The sequence below is a fragment of the Camarhynchus parvulus genome, chromosome 21, assembly GCF_901933205.1.
Source record: "Camarhynchus parvulus chromosome 21, STF_HiC, whole genome shotgun sequence".
Lineage (NCBI taxonomy): Eukaryota > Metazoa > Chordata > Aves > Passeriformes > Thraupidae > Camarhynchus > Camarhynchus parvulus.
Genome location: NC_044591.1, coordinates 3,562,399 through 3,586,843, shown reverse-complemented (window position 1 = coordinate 3,586,843; position 24,445 = coordinate 3,562,399). Strand labels below are relative to the sequence as shown.

The window sequence follows — 24,445 nt, the reverse complement described above, 5'->3', positions numbered from 1 at the left end:
TATTTAATGAATTGCCTTATCATTTTACAGCTGAAACTTTAATCTAACAATTTAAATCAACTAAATACTGAGAATTTGGTCTTTCTGCTTCATGAGGCAAGGTTATAACTCCATAAATAGATTATTCTTGGTTATTCTCAAATGCTTAATGAATTTTGTGCTTGGAGTTGGTTTTTGCTGGATTGCAAGGAGCTTGTGTTTATAAAAAGGGGGAAAAGATTTAATGTTCCTAATTATGAAATCTGTAAAATCCATAACAGTTAAAACACGAAACCTACACAAGAGCACAAAATCAAAACCCAGAAACCAAATTAGTTTACTGGTATATTTACCTATAACTTCATGAATGCAAATCAAACTTCTATGCCATGAAAAATAACCTCAGAAATTATTCTGTCTGGCTTTTCTGATTTATCATATAATCAAATTCTTGAAGGTTGTTTTTCTAGCCTTTCAGGTAAATCACAGGCACACAAATTCCATGTGCTAAGATAATGCAGATTTAGGAAAAAAATGTAATACAGCCTGTAATTTACCAAGTGCTGCTTATATATGTGCTAAATATGCTTTTTCATTATAAAATAAACCTCAGTGCTTGAATTTCGGTTTGTATTTCCTTAACCTATGAAGTACTATTCAAAATAACTAATTGTGTTGCACGAGAGTCCCCTCTCCTCAATCTCAAATAAAATACTTAGAAAATAATGTTTTTAATATCTGACCTTGTTTCCAATCTGAGTTCCAGTCAACTGCACTACCTGTAAGATCAGGCCCTGCATTTTAAGTTTGAAAAATTATAATGATGCTTCTTAAAATATTATCTTTGTTCATTTGTAGCTTCCAGAGAATATCAAAATGTACATACTCCAAAATGTACATACTTACATACATGCAAGAGGAATTGATACATCTGTGCTGCAACTGAATATTTCCTTTTTTTATATCTAGTCCCTGTAACTCAAGGCTTTGTTATGATTTTGGCCTAAAACGTTAGGCAAAATGTCAGTTATATAAGGCCACGCGTGGAGGCACACGCACTCTAAAAATCCCTGCTGTTGAATTAGTAATGGAAAAAATAATGGATGTCTGCTCTGACATACATATTCACAGAGGGAATAACGCGTTTATACCACCCCGAACTCTGTCCCAGCCTCCCTCCCCAGCCCAAGTCAGCCAGGACCAGCCATTCCCATCCTGCAAAATTCCAGAACCAGCAAATCGGCCTAGAAACAACAAGAAATTAAAAACCGCAGGGAAAGAACAGGAGGGGAATTCTTCATCTGGCTGGACTGACGTACCCCAAACCCGGGCTCAGCCTCCCCTTCCCAAAGGATCGGAGCGGCCCCGAGCTCGGCTCCCCGACCTCCACAGCGGGACCGCCCCGGGCTCGGCTCCGCTGCCCAAGGAGAGACCGCGGCGGCCGCGGGCTCGGGCTCAGCCTCCCAGGGAGGGATCGGGGCAGCTCCGGGCTCGGGCTCGGGCTCAGCCTCCCAGGGAGGGATCGGGGCAGCTCCGGGCTCGGGCTCGGGCTCGGGCTCAGCCTCCCAGGGAGGGATCGGGGCAGCCCTGAGCTCAGCTCCCGCTGCCCACGGAGGGATCGCGGCGCGCCGAGCTCAGCTCCCTTTCCCAAGGATGGATCAAGGCAGCTCCGGGCTCAGCTCACTTTGCCAGGGAGGGATCGGGGCACCCCGAGCTCAGCTTTCCCAGGGATGGATCGCGGCGGCCCCGAGCTCCGCTCGCTTTCCCGGTGGGGGATCGGGGCGGCCCCAGAATCCGCTCCCTTTCCCAAGGTGCGATGGGAGCAGCCCCGAGCTCAGCTCGCTTTCCCAAGGAGGGATCAGAGCCCCCCGGAATCCGTTCCCTTTCCCAACGAGGGATCGGGGCACCCCGAGCTCCGCTCGCTTTCCCAAGGAGCGATGGGAGCAGCCCCGAGCTCAGCTCGCTCTCCCAGGGACGGATCGGGCCGGCCCCGGACTCCGTTCCCCTTCCCAAGTAGGCACCGAGGCTGCGGCGGGCTCGGCCCCGGCCCCGCACGGGATCGCAGCGGCCGCCGCGGCCCCGCGGGCGGAGCGGGCCGTTCCCCCTGCCCGCCGCCGCCTCTCCCAACTTTTCCAGCCGCAACTTCCACGTTCCGCCCGCGGCGCCGCCGGCCGGGCCGCGCCGGGCCGGGCCCTCCCCACCCTCCTGTCTCGGGCCGCGGAAGGTCACGGCGGCCGCAGGCCGGGCTGCTCCGCGCGCTGGCGGCGGCGGGGCCGGTGCGCTCCGTACCTCTGCGAGCCTTCGGGGAGTGCCGGCGGCTGCGGGCGCTCGCTCGCTCCTCCTCGATCGCGGCCGCTATCGCCGGGTCGTCCTCGCCATTGTACCACACCAACAGCTCCTCTCCCGCCGCGATTGGCTGCCGGGACACAACACAGGGCGCGCGGCCAATCAGAGCGCGCGTTGTTGGCGGGGCGGGGAGCGGCCGCGGCGGCGCCCACGGCGCTGCTCCCGCCGAGCCTCGAGGGCGCCGCCCCGCGCGCCCCCTGCCGGGCGGAGGGCGCAGTGCAGGGAGCGCCACGGGCCGCGCCGGGCGCACACGGAACGGCAGCGAACACACAAACCAGCCAAAACCGCCCCAAAACAACCCAAAAACAACCTCAAAACTCATCATGGACTGTAACACACACACAAGGAACAGCACCCCACACACAAAACAGTCAAAAGCACTCCAAAACCACCCAAAAACAACCCCAAAACCTCATAATGGACTGTAACACACCCACACAGAGAGAGAGAGAGAGAACAGCACTGGAACACCCAAAAACACCCCAAAAGAACCCTAAAACCACCCCCAAAACAACCCAAAACCCCATCATGGACTGTAACACACACACACACAGAGAACAGCACTGAAACACCCCAAAACCACCCCCAAAAACAACGCCAAAACCATCCCAAAACCAACCCCAAAACCCCCTCACAGATTGTAACACACACACACAACCCCCAGAACACAAAATATCATTTAAAAAATCACCCCCCAAAAAATTAACAGGAAAACACAGAAATACTCCACAAAAGTGACAAGACCCAAGACCAGAAAAATACCAAAATAAAAGATAAACCCTAAAAATGGCAAAAATAAAAGACAAGAAAAAACTTACAAAAAAAAAAAAGTCAAAATCAGAAAAAAAAGACGAAAATCACCAAAAAATCCAAAAATCACAGGGAAAAAAAAAACCAAAACAAAAAAAAACCCACCAAGGCCTGTCCGGCCTGGCCTTGGGCACTGCCAGGGATCCAGGGGCAGCCACAGCTGCTCTGGGCACCCTGTGCCAGGGCATCACCACCCTCCCAGGGAAGAATTTATCATCAACCCCAAATTTCCCCTCTTTCTATTTGTATCCATTGCTCTTTGGCCCATCACTACAGTTCCTGACAATACAGAGGTAATATTAATACAGTTTTAGTTAATATTACTATAGTTAATTATTAATATGGTCTTTGTATTAATAATTCATATAAAGTTGCTATTATTATTATTTTTTGCATGAATTTTCCAGCTGTAATGTCCCAAATTGTGTTTTTTCCTCAAATAGTGACACTGATTTAAATCCCAGCGCTCACTCTGGATATTCACTGTTAATTCTTTCCAGAGAGCAGCCATGTTGGGACAAACATACCTACTTTATACAAAGCATTAAATAGCATTAATTAATTATAATATAATAATAAGTTACTGCTCAGGCAGCCACTACAGCTGGGATCTGGAAAAAATTCTAAAGATCCAGGAAAAGACTGTCACAGGGGGTTAACAGAATACAGATAATTACAACATGTTTCATAAATCCACCACAAAAATCAAAGGTTTGCTTGCCATTCCAAATTGATTATTTCTATTCTTTTTAATCAAGATTTTAAAAAAATCACAGACTAAATCAGTCAAATGGGCATCACTGCAAATGCTACTCATACTCCCAGAACTGCCAACAAAAGAAACTTTATTGATCAGTTCATTTCAAGCACTCCCTCAAATATCAGATTCAAACTACTACATCCCCAAGCTGGCAGACTGAAGATTTTAACTTTTTAAATCTTCCTCATTGTTTCTCCATTTCCTGAAGCATTTTACCCAAAACCAAGAAAAATTGAAATGCCTTAACTTCAATTCCCCTCTTTCAGGGTTAATGAACACAGGGATGGTGGAGACCAGATCCTATTTTCAGTCATGGCATCAGAGCCAAGGGTGTCCTCAGATTATTATTTCCAGTCTGAAGCCAAAGGGGAATTTTGTAGCAAGAAGAAAATTAGGATTTCTTTCTTCTACAGCCCATTTTTAGTGGGTCTCACAGCACATGATAAAGGTGATAATTATCCTCATACCCCCAGACACTGGAACAACAAGAGGTGCAAGATCCCAACAGTCAAGGGAAGAGTAAGTTATAACATAAGCAAAGCCTATGGCTTGGCTTCCTTGAATTCCAGAGGCCTGATAGGATAAATAGAGGCAAAATTATTTGCATGGCCTTGGAGCTGGTGAGCAGCAAGCAATGCAGCAGGGTTGTCTGATGCAAAAAAAAACCCCTTATCATCTAAAAAAATACAAAGATCTGGATGTGGTTTCAGGCAATGCAAACACAGGGTGGCAATGAACATGTAATTTGTTGGCTGCATGGCTGGAGCTAACGTTGAACTTGATGAATTTAGTTTTATTGTGACTGCTCTAGAATCTCAATTAAGCCCTATAACCTTGTGCTTCTAAAATGAGATGCAGCAGCAGCTTCAAAACCAGACAGTTAAAGCTGCTCCCTCATAGAGCAGGACTACACTGAGCAAGAGCCACTTGTACCACCACTTCTCCTCCTTGTGACAACTCCACAACCCAACCTCCTCCAAACTATTCCCTACAGATCCTTGGTGCAGCAGTGTCAGACTGGGACAGCCTGGCTAAAAAGGTATGAATTTTGGAAAGGTTGATTAGGTTAATAATCAACGTTTAACCATCCTTAATCTGAGTATTTCCTGTTCAAAAGGTTTACAGTAAGTTCAAAATTTGTTATTTTCAAGAGTAATATCCCAACAAGTTATTAACCTAACCTAAGTAACCTCAGAGGTTCTAGCACAGTTAGTTGTGCACATTCAAGCATTCTAATGTGCCTTGTACAGACTGAGATAGGCATTTGCCTGCCCAACCTCATCAGTTTCCATTTTTCACCACAGACACAGCATTTTACTGTGATATTGTGCTTCTGCACCTGGGTGTGGCCTCATCTCACCAAACCTAACCCAAGTGAGCAGTCTGACATTCACACTCTATAACCCAACAGTTTGTTGCTCTCTCCCATGTACCAGGGAGGATCTTGAGGTATTATAAACCTGTTGGGCAAAACAGTCTTCTGCAAGCAAATTAATTTCATTTTAATCAGGGACAGTTTCATAGCCAAGCTCCTTCAGAAGACTTTTTGAAACTGAGTTTTCACTGTATTTTACTTTTTCTGGAACTTTTAGAACTAGAATTTTTACTTTTTCTAGAAGTTTTGTTCTGTGTGCAGAACAACACCACAGAGAGAGCTCCTCCCATGAGCAGAGGCAGGAAGAGCTGAAACTGCATCATGAGTTTAAGCTGCTCCCCCTGCAATATCACAGCTCTCACCCAGCAATCCTGGGGAAAGCAGATGCAAAGCAGCTTAAAAAACACCCTCAGCCCTTCAGCAAGGATGAAGATGAAGAGAAAAACATTTGCTTGTGCTCAATCACAAGTTCTATTCCATTCCTTAACTATTCATGGAGAGCAGGGAACTGGGAAGTTAAAGCTCTACAGTTCTGAGGAGGCTCTGCACCAAGCAAATTTGGACTTTGTTATTTCAGCAATGAGGCTTGGAAATCAGCCTGTTTAATTTACAAATTAAAAACCTACAAAAAGCTAAAGGAAACCTTGGCAAAAATAGGACCCCATGACTTTACTTTCAATGCTTCAAGGTAAAGCAGAACAAAATTACACACAAGCCACTTGAATTCTCCTTTGGGGTAAATAAAACTTGTGATGTTTATTTGTCAGCAAGTGGAACTCCCCTAAATTCATGAATTATGATAAAGATCAAGAAAGAACCATGTGTTCATATCTGGGCTGGTAAATTTCCAGCAGGTTTGAAATGGCAGTGTAGAGATGCTAACATTATATGCAAGAGATAAGGACATTTAAAATGTTATTTATTACATGCCTTCCTTTGTCTCAGTTAGCAGTAAGGTGTGACTGGGAAAAAATTCATCAAGTTGCAAGAGACACCAATCAAAGGAACAAAAGGATATTCCAGTGCTGAGACAAGATATTTGTTATTCTGTCAGCAGTGCTCAGCCTCTTTCAGCAGTACAGTTATTTTCTGAAGTGCAGTATCATCCATCAAATAAACAAATTTTAAATATGTGAATGCTTGTCTCTGCCAGGACTGAAACATTTGCAGGAATTTAAAATGTTAGAGTGACTCCAAAGGCACACCTATACTAATGGCCTAGTGGGACTGTGGGCAAAGGCAGAAGAAATCCAAGATAAAGTGTCTAGAGAAATCAAGGCTGGCCTCAGAGTTGTACTGGGAGCCTGTCTCTGTGAATAACCACTGCAGAGAAGTCAGCAGTCTGGCTGGAAATAGTGAACCTCTACTTAAATACAAAGTTGAGAAAATGTTTAGAACACCCAAAAGTATTTTAAATAAAAATTAAGTCAAGCTACACACACTCATTGCTAGCAGGTCTTGATCAGGGATTCAAAAAATACTTTAGAGCTACAATATTCTTAACATGCTCCACCATTATAGTTAAACCAATTTTTTTCTTGATTTGGGAGATAAAATGCTCCAGGAATTACACCCTTTTCCCTGCCTTCCCCTCACTTCCTGAACAAAACCAAAATGGTATAAAACCATGAGGATTAGTTTCATGGAGCTGCCCAGAGAAGTGTCTTGACAGTCAAAATTTGTCAAACAATGCACAGACCATAAAAATAACTGATCACTGCAAAAACATCCTCAGCAGAAGGAGTCTTGGTATCTACAAGAACAGAAAAATGTTTTATGTACTGTGTAGTTTATTGTTCTAGCGTGTATCAAATTTAGTGCTACAGCAATTACCCAATAAGATAGACCTAGTGTTGAAACATCCAGTAGTTTAACAGTAAATCTGATGTCAAATGTATTGGCAGATAAGAATTTACTAATGTCAAATGCATTGGCAGATAAGAATTTATACCAATGATGTGTAGCATTTGCAGTGTTTTAAATATGTTTCATGAAACGTTTCAAACTCTGTTTAATATAAATATATATATAATATATATATGTATATAAATAGTATGTATATGTATTATATATAAAAATAGTTTTAAATATATATATAATATATATATAAACAGTAAGAAAAAACTTTTTAATAAAGCAGAATAAAAAGTATTAATAATAAAAGACAACAAACAAAGCAGCAGCTGTTCAGGCAGTGATACCTTTAAACTCTTGTAGTAAATGGTCCTGTTGATCTCCAGAGGGAAGAGGTTCTGCTCCTTCCCCGAGCGTGCCCAGTTGATGTAGCGCAGCCAGTTGCCCTTTTCTGGGTCGGTGGCATCCACACACATCCAGCCCAGGTTGGGGTAATACACCTGTGGGACAGACACAGGGACACCTGCTCACACCACAGCACCAAAATGTGGCATCCTCTGAATCGTTCCCCCTCAGGTGTAGGAAAGACATTTTGTGCTGTTCTTGAAGATAAGGAAAGCCCTGTATCTCTCTCGAGGAGGACACCAAGGCTGTCCCCATGACCACGCGATGGAAGAGAGAAAGTTAAAAGATACAGACTCTAGCTGGCTCACAGAATGATGTGGCTCCTTGTTCACCTATTGAGAACTTTGTTTCTTTCTTATGACCAATGACCAATTTATGCAATATGAAAGCATAAACAGTGTCCCAGGTGAGACTGCAAAAGCAATTCTTTTGGTTAAAATGGAAGAGAAGAGCCAAAGAATGCTGTGGGAGAGCTAAAAAGATACGGAATATATGTCTGAATATAGTTACTGATTACTTTTATTTATATATATATATATAAACCTACTGTGTTTTTATATTGTGATTTTATATATCTTTTATTATGGGTTTTCCATAAACCAAAATACTTTCTTGCTTTTTTAATTTACAGAATATTACAGTCTCACTTACAGAACATTGTTTAAAGGCCTTGTGCACTGTGAGAAAGAAAATAGCTCCAACTCCTCTCCACAACACTGTGACTTGAAGTGATTCCTGTACCTACAATAAAACCCACTCAGCACAGCTGTGCCAGTCATTCTGAACAGCATTTCCCTCCCTTTTCAGACACTTGTTCTCACTTTCCCAACTGTGGCTTTTCACCAGTAGAAAAGGAAAATATGTTCTCTCCTCAGATACAGCGGAATATACTGACACACACAACTTGTATTTTTCACAATGAGCCTCTGGTATGACAGTTCAAAACCATTAAAATTGACTGGAGATGCCAGTTTTTGAAGCCTTATTTTTTATTCAAATTAATTTGACTAAAGAAATAAATGGAACACTTGTGGAAAAGGTTGCTCCCCACACTGTGTGTCCATATACTGAGCTGCTCCTACACACCACCATCCTTCTACAAACCATATTTTCTAACAGTTGAGATTCTGGACTGGTTTCAGGTATCAGCATATAAGACCAACTGTTGCAGTCTCATTTTAGCTGCTTTTTTTCTAACTCTAAAATCACTATTAAAGCAACACACAACTACTCTGGAATCTAACAAGAGTTCCCATTATCACCTGCATTGTAAACAGAACTGAAAAAATATCCACCATGAACATTCAGCATCCAGCACTGAGAAACACTATTTTAAGGTCAATAATTTACTTGACTGATTCAATCTCAGCAAATGTTCCTGTAACAGATCAAAACTGGAGATACCTTATGCAGTGGAGTTTGTGATAGCATGAGCTCAATGCAACAAACATTATACTTGAAAACTGTACTGCTTTTCTAAAGGGTAATTTGCATTTACAGCAATGTCCTAGATCAATTCCTGTGATAGAGGTTAACTCTAAGCCCTGTGTATGTTTTTAGTGTTTCAGGGAGCTCCATTTTTTCAAGCAAGGAGACAGAAGGATGGAGGACCATTATCAGTGTCTTTAGCCTAAAAATCCATGTTCCAGAACATTCTATTCCTCCACCCCTCCCCTCCTTGACTATTCACTTTGCTAAAACCATGTCCTGTGTTTGTCTTCAGAAAGACTGAAGAAGTCTTTGGAAGTGGTTATGAACTGCCTTAAAGAGACTGTAAATGGGATTCAGCTCCAGATGATGGCATTTATATTTTGAAATATAAATTTATTTACATAATATCCAAGGTCTCCTGACTACCAGTGGAGCCTCCAGAGCTGTTCAGCTGCCCAGACAGCACTTGCTTCAAGGCAAACCCAGCACAAGAAACACTGCAACACTTGAGAACTCTTACAAAAACTCCAAAAGCTGGTCTTCAAACAGCTAAATGAGGAGGAGTGATGTGGCTTCCTTAAGAAATTCCATATCCTCCTAATTTCCCTGATTTCATAAGCAGTTGACAGCACTCAGTTGCACTCAGGGTTCAAGCCAACAAAGAAAAGATCAGCAACAAACTCTTAAGGGCAACTGTGATCCACACACAGCATGTAAGAAATACAGCAATTTCAAACAATGCCACTGGTTTATAAAGCTTTGTCATTCAGAATAGTTGTTCTATCCAAGTGTCTATAAATAACCATTAGTAATGGCAGGAACAGATGGCAATTACCTTATATCAAGTTTATTTCTAAAATATCTGGAAAATTAAAGGCTAAATACACAATATTGACCTGGTGACAAGCACATTTTTCCATTTACAAGCTGTTTCTTACCTCCCACATGTACACATTGCTCTTAACTTGAGATCTTTTTTTCTTGTCACCAACAAATGGTCCAAACTTCTTGCCTTTCAAAATTGACTTTGTTGCCCAGACACCTGAGGAGACACATATCAGGAGTTAAAACTAATCTAAGTTATTCCAAGCAAATCTACTTAAAATTCTTATTTTTAAGATTATTATATGTGTCTGTCTTGGACTGGGGAGCTGTCCACTCTTCCCAAGAGGAATTATTTCAGACAAATACACCAGATATCATCTCTACCCAGCAAAGGAGGAAACCAGGCTTTCACAGCGACTCAAATTATGTGAGTCACTAAAAACCTTCATTCTCTTTTCACAGCTGCAGCACTCACCAAGCCGAGTCTTGTCAACAGCAGATGGGAAGAGCCTCACATCCTCAGGAAGGCCCCTAAGCACGTGCTCAGGAACATCATCCAAGGTCTCCACAGCAACAGGGGACTCACTTGTGTTCTACAAGTCAAAAAGCCAACCACCATTAACAGGCAAAAACAACTACACAGCAGGTGATCAAACCACATGAACTTCAACACCTTCTGACTTGCAATTAAAGTAAAATTTCCAAACTCACCGTACTGAGGATAATTTCATGTATATTAGCAATCATTTATTTCCCTTTTTCAAAGAATGACTTCCAGGCATACTCAACCTAATCAGTCCCCCAAAAGCAATCTAAAATAGTTTCTTATCTTGCCTTATGTGACAAAGTGCCCCTTGTGAGAAAGACTGAAAAGTAACTTTAGGGGAAAACCAAACTCTAAGTTCCAAGAAGCGTGTACAGTAAAAAATCTGAAAAGTTACTTGCTCTGCTGATTGAAGTGAGTGTGTTGCAGTAAATTAACCACTCCCAAGAACCTGCACTGGGGATACACCACCCACTCTGCCCCAACAGCAGGATGTTCTGCCTGGAACAAGGTAACACAATGCCCTACTTGCAAAGCTGTCAGTGCTGAATGAAGGGAGTGGGGTCACGCTGCTTTTGGTGTTGAATAATCCTAAACCCAGGCAGACTCACCAATCCCAAAGTTCAGCATCCTTTTAAGGGTGAGGAGAAGATGTGGCAGAGCTGACAAAACTCCCCATAAAGGGACAGACAAGGGATACTGCTGATAACCTGCCTAAAGCTGCCTGGGGACACCTCTCTGACAGCCCAGCACTTTTTTCATCCTAGAAAAGCCGAGTCCCACTTGTGAACAGGATCTTCTGACACACCCCTTCTTGCAGTGTGGTGGAGATTCCTCCTTGGAGTGGGGACATCCCATCTCTGAAGGCCACCCAGTGCCACCCCTGCCATGGACAGGGACACCTTCCACTGTCCCAGGCTGCTCCAAGCCCCAGCATCCAAGCTGGACACCTCCAGGGATGGGACCTCCACCGCTTCTCTGGGCTCACCACCCTCACAGCCAAACCCTTCCTAAACCCACTCTCTGCATGAAGCCATTCCCCTTCTCCTGTCACTCCAGTTCTTGGTGACTGAACTGGGTGCATGTCAAATTTACTGCAATAGAGATTAAGCTTTTAAAGCAAATAAAAGGATTTTAGTAGTAATTATTTCAGTATCATAAATGTTACTCATATTTTCTACATCAAGTAACAGGTCAGAACTTTAGCCAGCAGCTTATAATTAATACAAGAAGTTTTAAGATATTTTTATATTAAAGTTTGATAGGTAATATAAAGCTAATAAATTATTTACTGTTCAGTAAGTGATTAGTTCTATTTTATGGAGCCTCCAAGGTTCAATGTTATTTGTATAATATTATCCATACTATTACTACTCACACTTGTCATAAAACAACCTGCTCCCTATCACCCACTTAGAATTAACAAAACACAATTTGTGATAGAAATCACCAGAATTTCAAAGTTATAAGAATGCAAAGTTTCCTATAAAATCTGTCCACATTCCAAATGAACTGTGCATGGTGAAATTTAAGCCTTTATTGAACCACATGCCCTAAAATAACTCCCTGCCCTCTGATATGGAACTCTAATCATTCTGGTCAGGAACAAACACTGGTTGTAATGGCAGGAACAACTCTAATATTAAGGATGTTATACTTGACCTCTGAACGCATTTTTAGGAAGAGACTAAACTGAGAAATTTTTCCAAATAAACTTTAATTTTTTGGAAATTATTCTGGCTTTTACCTATAGAGACACAATAGTAATTTTCACATACTGAATAATAAACTACTGAGTAATATTCAAGAACACTTTCTAGTGAGTACTTTTGAAATACAGTGAAAGGTTACTGGAAATTTATTTTTAAATTAATCTCAATATGCTATCAAATTTCTTTTTTTTTCCTCTCTACAGCCAAACAAATAAAGCTTCTCAGCCCTTTCTCCACAGCACCCAGTCTTTGTCAGGGTACTGCTATGGCAGTCATATTCATACATTTGAAAACCCAATTTGCTGAGTGGAGTTAACAAATCTTCTGCCAGTTTTAATTGCAACAATGAGGGAAATTATAAAACTGGAGTCAGAGCAAGGTTATTCTAGTGCTGCCTTCATAAACCTTAACAGCTGCACAGAGAACTCCCAGAGAGCTATTTGTAGGGGAGAAGGACCCCCAAATTGGAAACCATGGAAGGGAGAGAATGCCAGAAATCCCTTCCCATCCAAGAGTGGAGACACCAGGGATAAATACTTATCCAATAGTTAGAATAGTTGAAGTCTATTCAAAGCAGAGCAAAGCTTTATTTTGCTCTTCTAACAACCCAAAAGGAAAAATACTGATGAAAGCAGCCTCATTTTCAGACATCTGTTTGCCTTGAACTGATATGCAAGGAGCCATGTCTCAGCTGAAAAAGAAACATGCTCTTCCCAGCATATCAAAGAAACCTAAAAATCTTCCCAGTACATCACCCCAGGATTTCATCAGGAGAGAAAAAAACCTATTTTTCCCAGTGGTTTCTAACAATTTATATACAGAAATAGAAGAGGGTGGCTGACAGCTCTCAGAATGGTGCACTTCCAGTTTCAAGCTAAAAGCAGGATGGTTCTTTGGGTAGGTTTCATTTGGGGGCTTGGTTTATTTCCAGAGCGTTGATTTGGCGTTTTGATGAGCAGTTCAAAATCTCAAATCTCAACCCTGCAAATAAATTTTAATCTATCATAACAGACTTAACTGATTCAGACAGAAGTGTACAGCACTGTGATACATCTTTGATTTTCCTGGTATATTCCTTAGTAGTCACACATTTTAACTGCAAATATCCCAGAACTGCTCCATCATTTAGGAAGTGTATTTGTAAGGAGGAGTATACAATCAGAATTTTATTGTGCATCTAGCTGCATAAATCAGAGATTAGCAGGACATTCAGAGAACACAACACTCAGACTCATCCAACACATGTCACATTAATGGATTTCACAAGTACTAGAAAACTGGATATGGCCTTTACACAACAATACACTTCACACCTCAAATGAATGGTAATAAGCAATCAAATTCGAAACAGTAAAATAAACAATTAGTTCAGTCAAATCAGTGCAGTCTCTTTGTATTTGCAATTTAGATATAGCTACTTGAAACTTGTTCCAGATCACAACTTGTCCCTAAGCAATGTCTGTCTACCAAACAGAAAAACTGCATTTCAATCACTTTTCTACCAAGACTTCACAGTACCCTTTAAATTGATTTTTCTGTTTACAAAATTCACCCTTTGATAAGGGTAGTGCACTTGTGCATGTCCTACAGCCAACTTTTGCTTTTATCTGAAGCCTTCACACAGTATTTTCCACTCCTTCCACGGCTGCAATTTTGAATAAAAAAACACCTGAAGCTTATTTCACTTTTAAGCTTCTTACTCTGAAGTTCATCAGAAAATTACATTTTAGCATTTAAATCAACCAGCATGAAGTGACTTTAGGACAATGCCAAAGGATCATGAAGTGGTGCCTTAACTGAAACAATCTTCTCCTGTTTGCATCAAATCCAGAGTCCAGTCACTCTGACAGTACCTTTTAACACATTAAGCAAATTTTAACACCACTTTCAGTACCACTGTACTCATGACCCAACCACAGATTGGTCTATGATGTTACAAACAGTATTTAAACAGAGTAGAAAAGGCACCTGCAACAAGATAGTTACAGGTGATAAAAGATTCTAGTGAAAAGGAAAGAAACCATCCTGAACAGTGCCATGAATGACAGCCAGCCAGTGAGTGTCATGGCAGGGTGGAAAAAGGATTAGGATAAATGAGAAGATAAAGGAAAGGATACCACTGAAGAGGGAGGGAGGGAAGAGATGGCAGAGAAGTTAAAAGAGGTAATTGAGGAAAGCACAGGAAAGCAGACAGGTCTCTACCTTACCTGGCAACCCCTCCTTGCCACAATTTCACATAATTCGTGTGCTTGAAAATTAAAGATGTGTTGGAAATATTTGAAATAATCATTGAAAAATTCAGAAGGAATGAGGAGAGGAAGTTTCAGAACAAGTGCAGGTGTCCTTTGCTCCTGCATTCCTCAGCACTCTTTAAGTAACTGCCTATGCTGTTTTCCCAGTAGAACCCAAATTCCTCCAACAGTCTCACTGCAGTCTGAGATAATGCTACCAATCAAACCCCATGTTTGCTTGGGGTTTTTAAAATAAATTATTCAACTATTCTCATGAACTAATTTACATATTAGAGGAAGATCTCCTTTGAAAAGAGGACTGCCTATCCTGAGACAGCAATCTTCCAAGAAACCCAAAAACATGAACTCCAACAACAGATGGGGTTTTTTAAATCCTTCTTCTCCTTACAACAAGAAGGTCATATCAAAGAATTTAAGAAAAGGTTTTCCTTCACTACTTCAAGATTTCTGTGGGATAAACCATAAAACTAACAGATTTCTCATATAAACCAAATCAACACCAGCCCAGTTAGTTTCATTGTCATCAAAGTCACACCAAAAGCAGAGACAAGCAGAATGAAAGAAATATGAGAATGAACCACTTGAAAGATGTGTGGCATCAGGCAAAAACATTTCTTATACAGACCTGGCACTACAACTTGTCAACAGTGAATGAAATTACAAGGGCACTGCAAGAAAAAACACCACACAGTTGATGCTAAATACTCACTTAATATGAATAGTCAGCCAACAACTAAAGCCATATGGGCTCCATGTGCTCTGGAAAGCAAAGGTGAAAGGCAGAAACCCCAAGGAGGACCCTAAGCTGCTGTAAGAACTCTCTGAGGAAGGGCAATCTCACCCTTTAATTGTAAGAAAGATGACACAGTACAGCATAAATGAGATCAGCAGTCCCCATAAGAAAGATGAGGACTTTTGATACATCACAGAAATCTGATTTAATTCCAGAAACAAATCAGGGTGTAGGAACACAACAACAGAGAGGACACGAGGGGACATGGACACACACATGGGAAGGAAGCAGTCAATAGTAACAATTACAGATTAGGATCTCCAGTTCTCAGAGGTTCAGCAGAACCCAAAGCTTATTGGCATGACTAATAAGGCAGGATTATTCCTCAAACAGACAGAGCAATAGGCTGCTGGCTTCATGCCACTGAGTGCACCAAAATAAACCTTACAGGTGAAAAAAATTCGATTATCAATGGAAATTTTGAAGTAGCAGTTAATCCTACACTCCAAAACAGACTATTAATGCTTAAAAGTGTGCTAATACAAATGTCATTTCTATTTTATATATATAATTCATATTTGTCTGTAGATATAATACAAGTATGTTTTTCACAATACATATTTCAACACTCTGATAGAGATTATATTTTCCTTTTTACCTTTTTAATATGTACAAATATATTGAAGACTTTTTACTTTAAATCAGAGGAAAACAAGCAATAGGAAACATCTCACCAACCCATTCCATGCTGTAATTACTTATGCATATACCTCTATGGCTTCACAGGTAAAATACTTTAGCAAATGCTAACTGCACTCAGCCTGCTGCTGATCAAATAAGGATAATAAAAGCACACATTAGGCACAGGCATTGAAGTGTACAAAGCATTTTATACAACTGTGTACTGTGGTTGTTTCTGACTCATAAAGCTTCTGCTCATGGCTGACTTTTTCAGCAAAGTAAAAATGGCTTTCCTGCAGTGTGATATCCTATGGTCATACAGGGGGAATAATATCAGTAAGATCAGCCAGAGGGAGGAGGATTTGTGAGAAAAATCTGAGGTAACATAATTCTTCTGTATCCCTCAGTAACACAACTGTGTGTGACAGACAAACTGATGGACAATTCCTGCTTGGATAAACAAATGCAGAATAAAATGCTGCACAGTTGGTGCTGATTAGAACAACCCCCTCCAGTCAGGACACTCGTGACTCCACACAGCAAAGTGCTGCTCCACAAAGGAAATGTGCTTTCCCAACATTTCCACTTGCTTCCAGGAGAAACACTTCAGATTCCACAAAAGTCTGACATTCCTCAATCAATCAATTTGTGGCAGATTGTTTACTGCACATTTGAATAAGGAATGTGATTATAAAATTATTTTTAAAAATGGAAGCCTTCAATTTTCAGGCCACTTTTATAAGGAACTGAATTGTGCAGGTTCAGAAGGAAACAGAATTTTCTGGAGCCATGTTATGAGAAGAGGTGCCAGGAGTAATAACTTACACACTGCTAAAGAGAATTCACAAAAACCTCAAATCCATGAAATACCAGACATCTCACAAGCATACACAATGCAGAATGGAATAATGATGAATTTTAATGAGACAGAAGATTTTAAAGAACATTTTTAGTGGATTATTTACTTTTCTCATTAATAATTAACTGCTCTAAGTATTTTGATAAAGTCTTACATTTCTACTCACCTGATTCATTTTGAATTCCTGTTGTGTTCTGAAAAGATACACACAACAAAGAAACTCCTTTGATTATATGAACCCTAAAAAGAAAAACAGACAATTGTAATATGTGCCCATGTACAAATTCACATTGAACTGAAAGTACACAGAGCTGTAGTTTCTCTTCCTAAATTGTCTGTAGAAAAAGAGCATTTTGCTTTAGAAAAAATCTGCTCCAAGCTGCAGTTTTGTTATTACAGCTCAAATGTGTCTGAATAATCTCAAGATTTTCTAGCATTAATCTTTTTCCTATCTTAAATGATGATGTAACAGATATGCTCACATAAGATTGTTCTATTTGTTTTTTAAAGTAAGTTGGTTTGCTCAAGATTGAGTACTTTTAAGAACTTTAGTAGTCAGATCTCTTTAGAATTTGATATCAAAGCATTATGGAAGGACTTACATGTTTTTCAAATTAAAAAAATGCATGTAGAGTCTCTATTCTTCTATATTAGAAACAGGAAAATATTCCTTAAATTCAGCTGTACTGAGGTATTTTATTACACAAATGCATTTTACATTCGGTTTTAATAAAAGCCTGAGATTTCAAAAGGTATCTGACAAAAATTTCTAGTTCAAGTAGGCATCAAATTTGGAAACTCACAACTTAATGGAAAACTAATCAGAATGGTGCCATATCTAAGGGTCGAGATCAACTCACTTCCTTTCTTTGTTAATGCATACAAAACAGCTTTTTTGCAAATTAGGCCCAAAACACTTTTAGACCCATTGTCATACAGAATTTTCAATAAATTAGCATCCCCAATTTTTGAAAGTTAAAACTTAAAGCACTTTATTCAAGTACTGCTATTTCTTCCCTCTCTTTAGTTTTCCTACTATAACAGTGATCAACTGAATTTTTTTACTAAGTACCCTGCATAAGTACTAACATTTAATTTAAAATAAGTTCAAGCAAAATCTGCTCCAAATAAATTTCATATAATCCCTCTCATCTTTGCACTGAAAGAATTTTTAATGCTGTGCAAAAGTGCCAACACTGCCAAGCATCATTCAAATGTTACACTGCTTAAGAAATCCATAAGAAAAGGAAAAATGTCCTTGGAAATGATATTTCTGTTGTATACACCTCTTCCAGGATTAACTCCTTTTGTCCTGGTGTTTCCATACTACAAAGAGCTGAAACATCTGTATTTCAGTTCCAGTTTTGCAACTGATTCTGAGGGATTTAAAGTTTGCCAGCAAAGACCAGTTATGGGATAAGGAGCTCCATCTGAGCAGCTTGTACACATCCAAAGAACAGCATTCCTTTTGGAATGCATTATTACTGACTTCTAACTTAGTTCAGTTTTGGAGTCAGCATAAACATCTGTACTTAAACTGAGCCCTGAACATCAGGGAAAAACCCAGCAATCCTATTCATTGTTCATTGGGACAAAACCCATGCAACATCATTTTATAAATGAAACAATTTGTGTAGCAGAGAGGTGTCAAGTAATTTCCTGCTATGAAACCAAATTTACCTTTAGTATCAAATGTCTCATTTTTATATACTGTTAGAATATTTTTATACAATTACTGACATAAAGTCAAGAAAAGCCAGAACCCAATGTCTCCCCTGCCCATTTCTACCTTTTCTCCTCCCTCTCACCAAAGATCATCATTCCCTCCATGCCACAGGCTCAGCTGTCCACTTTTGACCACAAATCTGGAAAGGAGTCTAGGAAACAGTGGTGAATGACAGTCCTCTGACACTTTGCCCAAAACTCCAGATATACACAGACAATAAGGATTTAAAGCACTTTCTTACAGAAGCAAACATTGAACACCATCACTTATCCAGACTAAACGTGTAGAATCTGAGACAAGTAAATAGCAATAAAGTGATGGGCTGCAGAGTTAAAGGAAAGTCCTGTCAGGCTGAAAATCTTCTCTAAGCTGAATTTTTTTAGCCCAGTTATTAAATTTGAAAAGCAGACAAAATCTTCTTACTTTGTTTCATTTGAGGAGTAAAAATACACTTTTCTTCTTTTTATATACTAATTCAAAAATAATTTGCTAAGAATTAATAGTCAAAAAATAATTTTTGAAACAGAAGAAATGGTATTTTTATAAATAAATATTATATATATGTAAATATTTTATTCAACTTTTATACAACAGGTTGTATCCCAACCTCTCAATGGTATTTCTTAGCAAATGACAACACATCTTAATAAACTGATGTAGTTGAACATCCATACAACTCAGTTTTTGCAGATTCCTACAGACTGTACCACTCCATATTCTTTCAACTACCAATTAGCAGTGGAATCACTTGAGTATAAAAAAGAATTAGGTGAGAAGTTAAATTTGTAGTAAACCAAAAGCTTTTAGAAGTATTTTAAAAGCTATTAATTTAAAATACACCCTTCATATTAAAATTTTATACCTGCAGTTTGGTATTTTTTTCCCTCTTCCACATTACTTATTTTGTTAACAGTGAATTCATGTGGAAAGCAAGATTAATTGTACTGGAAAATAAATAAAATTAACACTGTACAGAGTCTTGTGTGCAGCCACAAGTTTTCTTTCTACCTAAAATGAAACCTTGTAAGAACAGAAGTATCTGTAACAGTAAACTCGGGGTTTAACTTTTGGTACACAAAGTCCAACAAACTCAAGAAAATATGAATAAAAATACGAATAAACATCAGCTCCCAGCAGGATCAGCGAGTACCAACAAGGTCTTTACTCTCATCACTGTGTTAAAAATAGGTTAGAAACTGTTGTAAAATAGTTGATAATTGTTAAGCTTGTACTGTTAGTTTGTTGTTATGTTGTAAAAGGGGTTAAAAGGGTAGTTGTAAGAAATACTCAAGGTACCATAACACACCTCAGTAAAGTGACCACGAGCCAACCTGGACAGAACTGTAATAGTCAGAACCCAGGACACTCCTCTGGCTGCCCTGGAGGACTCCAGACCCTGGCAGGGGGCTCAGAGACCTTGGCACAGAGTCACAAACACCTGTGCCTTCCATTTTAACCCATAGAAACAATTCCCAACTTTGTGCAAAAAGTTACAAGCCACAAAAGTCTGAATAGAATGATAGTGAATTTCTCACAGAGCGAAAAAGTAGAATTTTAAAGTTTTTAGAATAGAAGTTCAAGAAGCAAGATAGAAGAATTTAAGCATGTCCTTTCTCCTTCTTTTTCTTGTCCTCCATCTCCTGCTGTAATAGTAACACTTAGATTAGAGACAAACTGTCTAACATAAGTGATAGGTATTAGAAAATTATTGTAAATAAGGTACATGTAGTTTTTAGTATAAAAAGATAACCCTGCCCCATCAAATACAAGTATTTTCCTCCAACCTCTCCTCCAAACTCAACAGCAACATAACCTAACCTATTAAAGACCTGGATATTATTAATAACATTTACCACAATAAACTTCAACCATTCACTGACAGCCCTAAGAAAAGAACAATAAAGGTTCTATCTCACAAGTGAAGCACACACACCAGAAACTTGAATTTTCAAAATTCGTTCTCAGAAAACATTGCCAAGTCATGTTGATTTTAAACTACTACTTACTGCTCTATCTCATGAGTACCAAAATACTACACACTTACTCAAGACATTAAAGCATCTGAGAAATGAAGAAGAGAAAGAAGATCTACTGGATTGTCTTATCTTAGAGTCACAGAAAAATTTATTTTTCTGAAAGACTCTGTTTTAGCCAACAAATTATATTTTATTCATATAAAAATATACAAGGCATTTGTATTTAAGGAAACACTGTGGTCTCCAAAAAAAAATCCTTAAAGCAAAAAGTATTTTGACATTCTTTCTGAATCCATGCTTCAGAATTTTAAATATTCCCTTGGAAAACCTGTAACTTGTCAGGAATAAAGTCTGCCAACAAAAGCAAGTAATTTTATTCAAAACCAGCACTGCAGATCATCCCTTTCCAACTCCATCAGACTAGTAAGCATTCCTAGGTTTTACTAAGTAGACTATCTTCTGGTTTTACAAGCCATATTTATAATTTCTGTATGTGGAGTTTTTTTTAAATCCCAGAATCCAAAAGCATTTTGAAAGAGAATGCTGCTTCCAATGCAGAGGAAGGGAAAAGCAGGCATGAGAGTATCAATCCTATTTTGGAAGCTGAAAATGGGACATGCATTACGTCACTGCTCCAGTAAAAACATGTTCATTAGAGAACCAGGAACAATTTGAAAGTCTTCCCAGCCTGTTTTCCTAATGACCAGGGTTCAGGCTGGGATACTGCACAGCTCTTGGCTTTGTTTTTACTTTCTAGCTGCAGCACATGACCATTTGTTAAACATCAGGACATCTACATGTTTTCAATTCAACGCTGAAATACTCTCACCCATGAATTTTCCATGCTTTAGGTGAAATAAAGCTTGCCAATTTAAAAACATAAAGTTCATGTTAACTCTAAAAGTTGAGAATATGCACGTGATAGGGCATCCTGTTTCTATTGACAGGCACTTAAATGCAAAGACATTTTCAGTTACTCAAGGCTGCCTGAATAAGAGCAGAGAAAAAATGGTCAGAAAATTATTTTCTGAACACTAAAATCTATTACCTATAGTCCAGTAAGAAAAAAGGCTTTGCTTACTGCCACAAAACCAAATAAACTGATACACCTCAGGAAGGTTTATTCAGGTAACCAAGATAATAAGCCAAGAAATCACCAACACAACACAAACCCCAAGTTTATTAATTAAACAGCAACTAGTCAAGAGAAGTCAACAGAAAACAACAAGTCTCTAACAAGTGCAAATATGCAGAAATTCCATTCCAATCTTCAGATATGAGTGCACTTTAATTTGACTCACAAATGCAGTAAAACCCAATGAAAATTTTCTCAGCTAAGAACACGGCTGATTATTACTACGTGAAAAAGCTGATTTCAGTCATTTTTTTTACAACACAGGACTCATCCTCCCACTTTTCACTAAAGCATATTTTATACAGAGGCAGAGAAGAAATATTTTCCAGCTTATTCTCAGTGGAAAAAAAAACATATTGGTAAAAGAAATTATGTCATTTGAGGGGTTAAGTATGAGGATCATGTCTGCCCTTTCCATGAGAACAAGTTCAACAACAAAGATATTACAGTACTTTACACAGGCTTGCCAAGGTGGGAATACATTACTGGTCATCTCTAAACCTCTTTGAATTTCTGTTTCCAACAGAGAGACACCCAGTAAGCAGCACATCCCTTTTACACAGTTTATATTACTTGTTTATCCCTAAGGATCAAGGATTTTATGTGGAACAGTGGAATGAAGACATCACTGCACTGCAGGATGGACTTCCAGAGCCACTTCAGGTGTTACAGAAAATGACTTTCTGCTTTACTTCTCTTCCATTCTCAAGCAAACTGTCAATAATAAAAAAAATGGATGTGTTATACCAATGCACAAAAGTGCCTGAACATTGTTCCCCACCTTCCATGCTGTGCTGGTAGAAAGCTGTTCTTTGGATTCCCCTAAAACAACTCCAGGAATCTCCAAACTCCACACTTATCCTGGCACTTCTAGCAAAGATAGTTTATCCAAAGTGATGATTTGCCCTTTAATTAACATAACTAGGGTTTCACTGTAAGTGCCACTGCTTTTATGGTCTGTGCTATGGACTGTGGAGGCACTGCTGTCCCAGCAAACCCTGGGAGCCACTTCCCTGAAAACCAACAGGTACCTCCACATGGTTCTCACTGCTGTCTCTGCAAGTCCAAAAGTTCTTTTGTTTCTTAGAAGTCACTCCTATCTATCAGTGACACAGATCTCCATCTGAAAAGGGCCAATGCTCTCACTGATTCACCATTATGCCTTCCTGCAGTTGGAAGAGTTGGAAATCTCCACACCAAGGAAAGCAGCCCTGAATTCTTAACATGTCCATCATTTTTACTGAAATGTTGTGTCAGAAGACAACAATCACAGAATCATGGAAAGGCTTGGGCTCAAAGAGACCTTAAAGCTCATCCAGGCCTACTCCTGCCATGGGCAGGGACATCTTCCACTATCCCAGGTTGCTCCAAGCCCTGTCCAACCCAGCCTTGGACACTTCCAGGGACGGGGCATCAACAGTTTCTCTGGACACCCTGTGCCAGGGCCTCACCACCCTCATGGGGAACAATTTTTTCCCTATATCTAACCTAAACTTCCCCTCTTTCAATTTGAAACCTTTACTTCTTGTAATCAGTTCCTACATTTCCTGGCGAGGACCATAATTACATGCCATGCTGCTGTACATCCCCAGTTACCCTAATCTATTTAGTATATTTGAATAAGCTGGTGAAGACTTTGCATGCCCAAAGTCCAGAGCACAGACTGGGAACAGCAAACTGGGGCAGCACAAGAAGCACAAGCAGCCCTGCTCTCTAGAGCTGTCCACTGCTGCTCACTCAAATGTGAAATAAGAAGTTCTCTTGCCACTGAATGATCATTTAGCAGGCGCAGCCACACCACCTTCTCCTCCTTCCTCAGTAGGAAACAACCTAAAGTTTTCTTTCCTGCTTCAGAACGGAAATTTTGCAGCTTCATATGAATTTGAAACCACTGGAAACTTCACCGAATACTTCAGCTACCTGTCCATGAGATGGTTATCAGCAAAGCTCCACAGGCTGCTCTGCTTTCCAATAAAAAATGCACTTAAGATAGATCTCTTAGGCTGTTCTAAATGCCTTACATGAATATTTTTCATCTCACCTCAAACATTTTTCCCCCACGCTACCACTGCACAATGAATTATTCTCCGACTTAGAAGAATAATTCACAGATGGACATTTCCAGCGAGGGGAATCAATTCCGGAGTTAATTCCTCCAAGCCCTGCTCACTCAGCTTGGCAGAACGTGACCTGCAGGAGCTTTGGGGCCTGCCAAGTGCCAGAACTTCTGCAGACACTTTGAAAGAGCAGAGTTCTCTCAGCATCGCGCTGCCAGCGGCAGCAGCCAGCCGACAATTCCGAAGCAGCATTTTCCAGATAAAAAGATTGAAAAAGCCGCCCAGGGGATGGAGTGTCCTCCTCCAACCGGCCTCCCTCGCATCCTCCACCCTCTCTTCCCCTCCCCGAGGCGCTCCCACGTCCCGGCGGGCACAGGTCCCGCACCTGCCGCCGCTGCCCTCACGCCCCCGGCCGCCGCCCCCCCGCGGACGCCAGGGCGGCTCCGCAGCCTCAGCAGCTCCCGCGGGCCCCGCTCCCAGCGCCGCCGGCTCTGCCCTGCGCCCGCCCGGCCGCGCCCGGCGGGTCCCGCCGCCCCCCGCTCACCCGGGCCCCGCTGGCGGCGGAGCGGCCTCAGCGCCGGCACCGTCCGGGCGCCATCTTGTCTCCAGCCTCGGAAGTGACGTTCGGCGGAGGCCGCGGGCAGGGCCCGCCGCGGGACCCCCGAGCCCTTCCTGCCCTTCATCTTCATCGTCCTCATCGGCTTTATCATCTTCATCCCCAATAGCCCCTTCCTGCCCTTCATCTTCATCGTCCTCATGGGCTTTATCATCTTCATCCCCAACAGCTCCTTCCTGCTCTTCATCTTCATCGTCCTCATCCCCAACAGCCCCTTCCTACCCTTCATCACCCTCATCCCCACAGCCCCTTCCTGCCCTTCATCACACTCATGTCCAGAGCCCCTTCCTGCCCTTCATAGCCTTCATCCCCCTCATCAGCATTATTGTCCTCATCCCACTCATCCCCCACATCTCCTTCCTGCCTTTC

At 40.8% G+C, this 24,445-nt stretch overlaps 1 protein-coding gene across 2 annotated transcripts in view; it reads right to left on the bottom strand.

Moving 5' to 3' along the window:
- PRDM2 (PR/SET domain 2) overlaps positions 1–24,070 on the bottom strand; it is a 47,906-nt gene extending 23,836 nt beyond the window's left edge. The window contains exons 1-6 of one of the 2 annotated variants that reach the window (XM_030963630.1): positions 24,005–24,070; positions 16,733–16,806; positions 10,261–10,378; positions 9,899–10,002; positions 7,472–7,624; positions 2,269–2,395 (exon numbers count right to left, since the gene is read on the bottom strand). In XM_030963630.1, the coding sequence (XP_030819490.1) occupies positions 2,269–2,395; positions 7,472–7,624; positions 9,899–10,002; positions 10,261–10,378; positions 16,733–16,741 (511 nt within the window). In that variant the 5' untranslated portion in view covers positions 16,742–16,806; positions 24,005–24,070. Of the gene's footprint in view, positions 1–2,268; positions 2,396–7,471; positions 7,625–9,898; positions 10,003–10,260; positions 10,379–16,732; positions 17,540–24,004 lie in introns of those variants that run through there. The other variant, XM_030963631.1, reaches the window with a different exon arrangement.
- Positions 24,071–24,445: the final 375 nt, after the last annotated feature.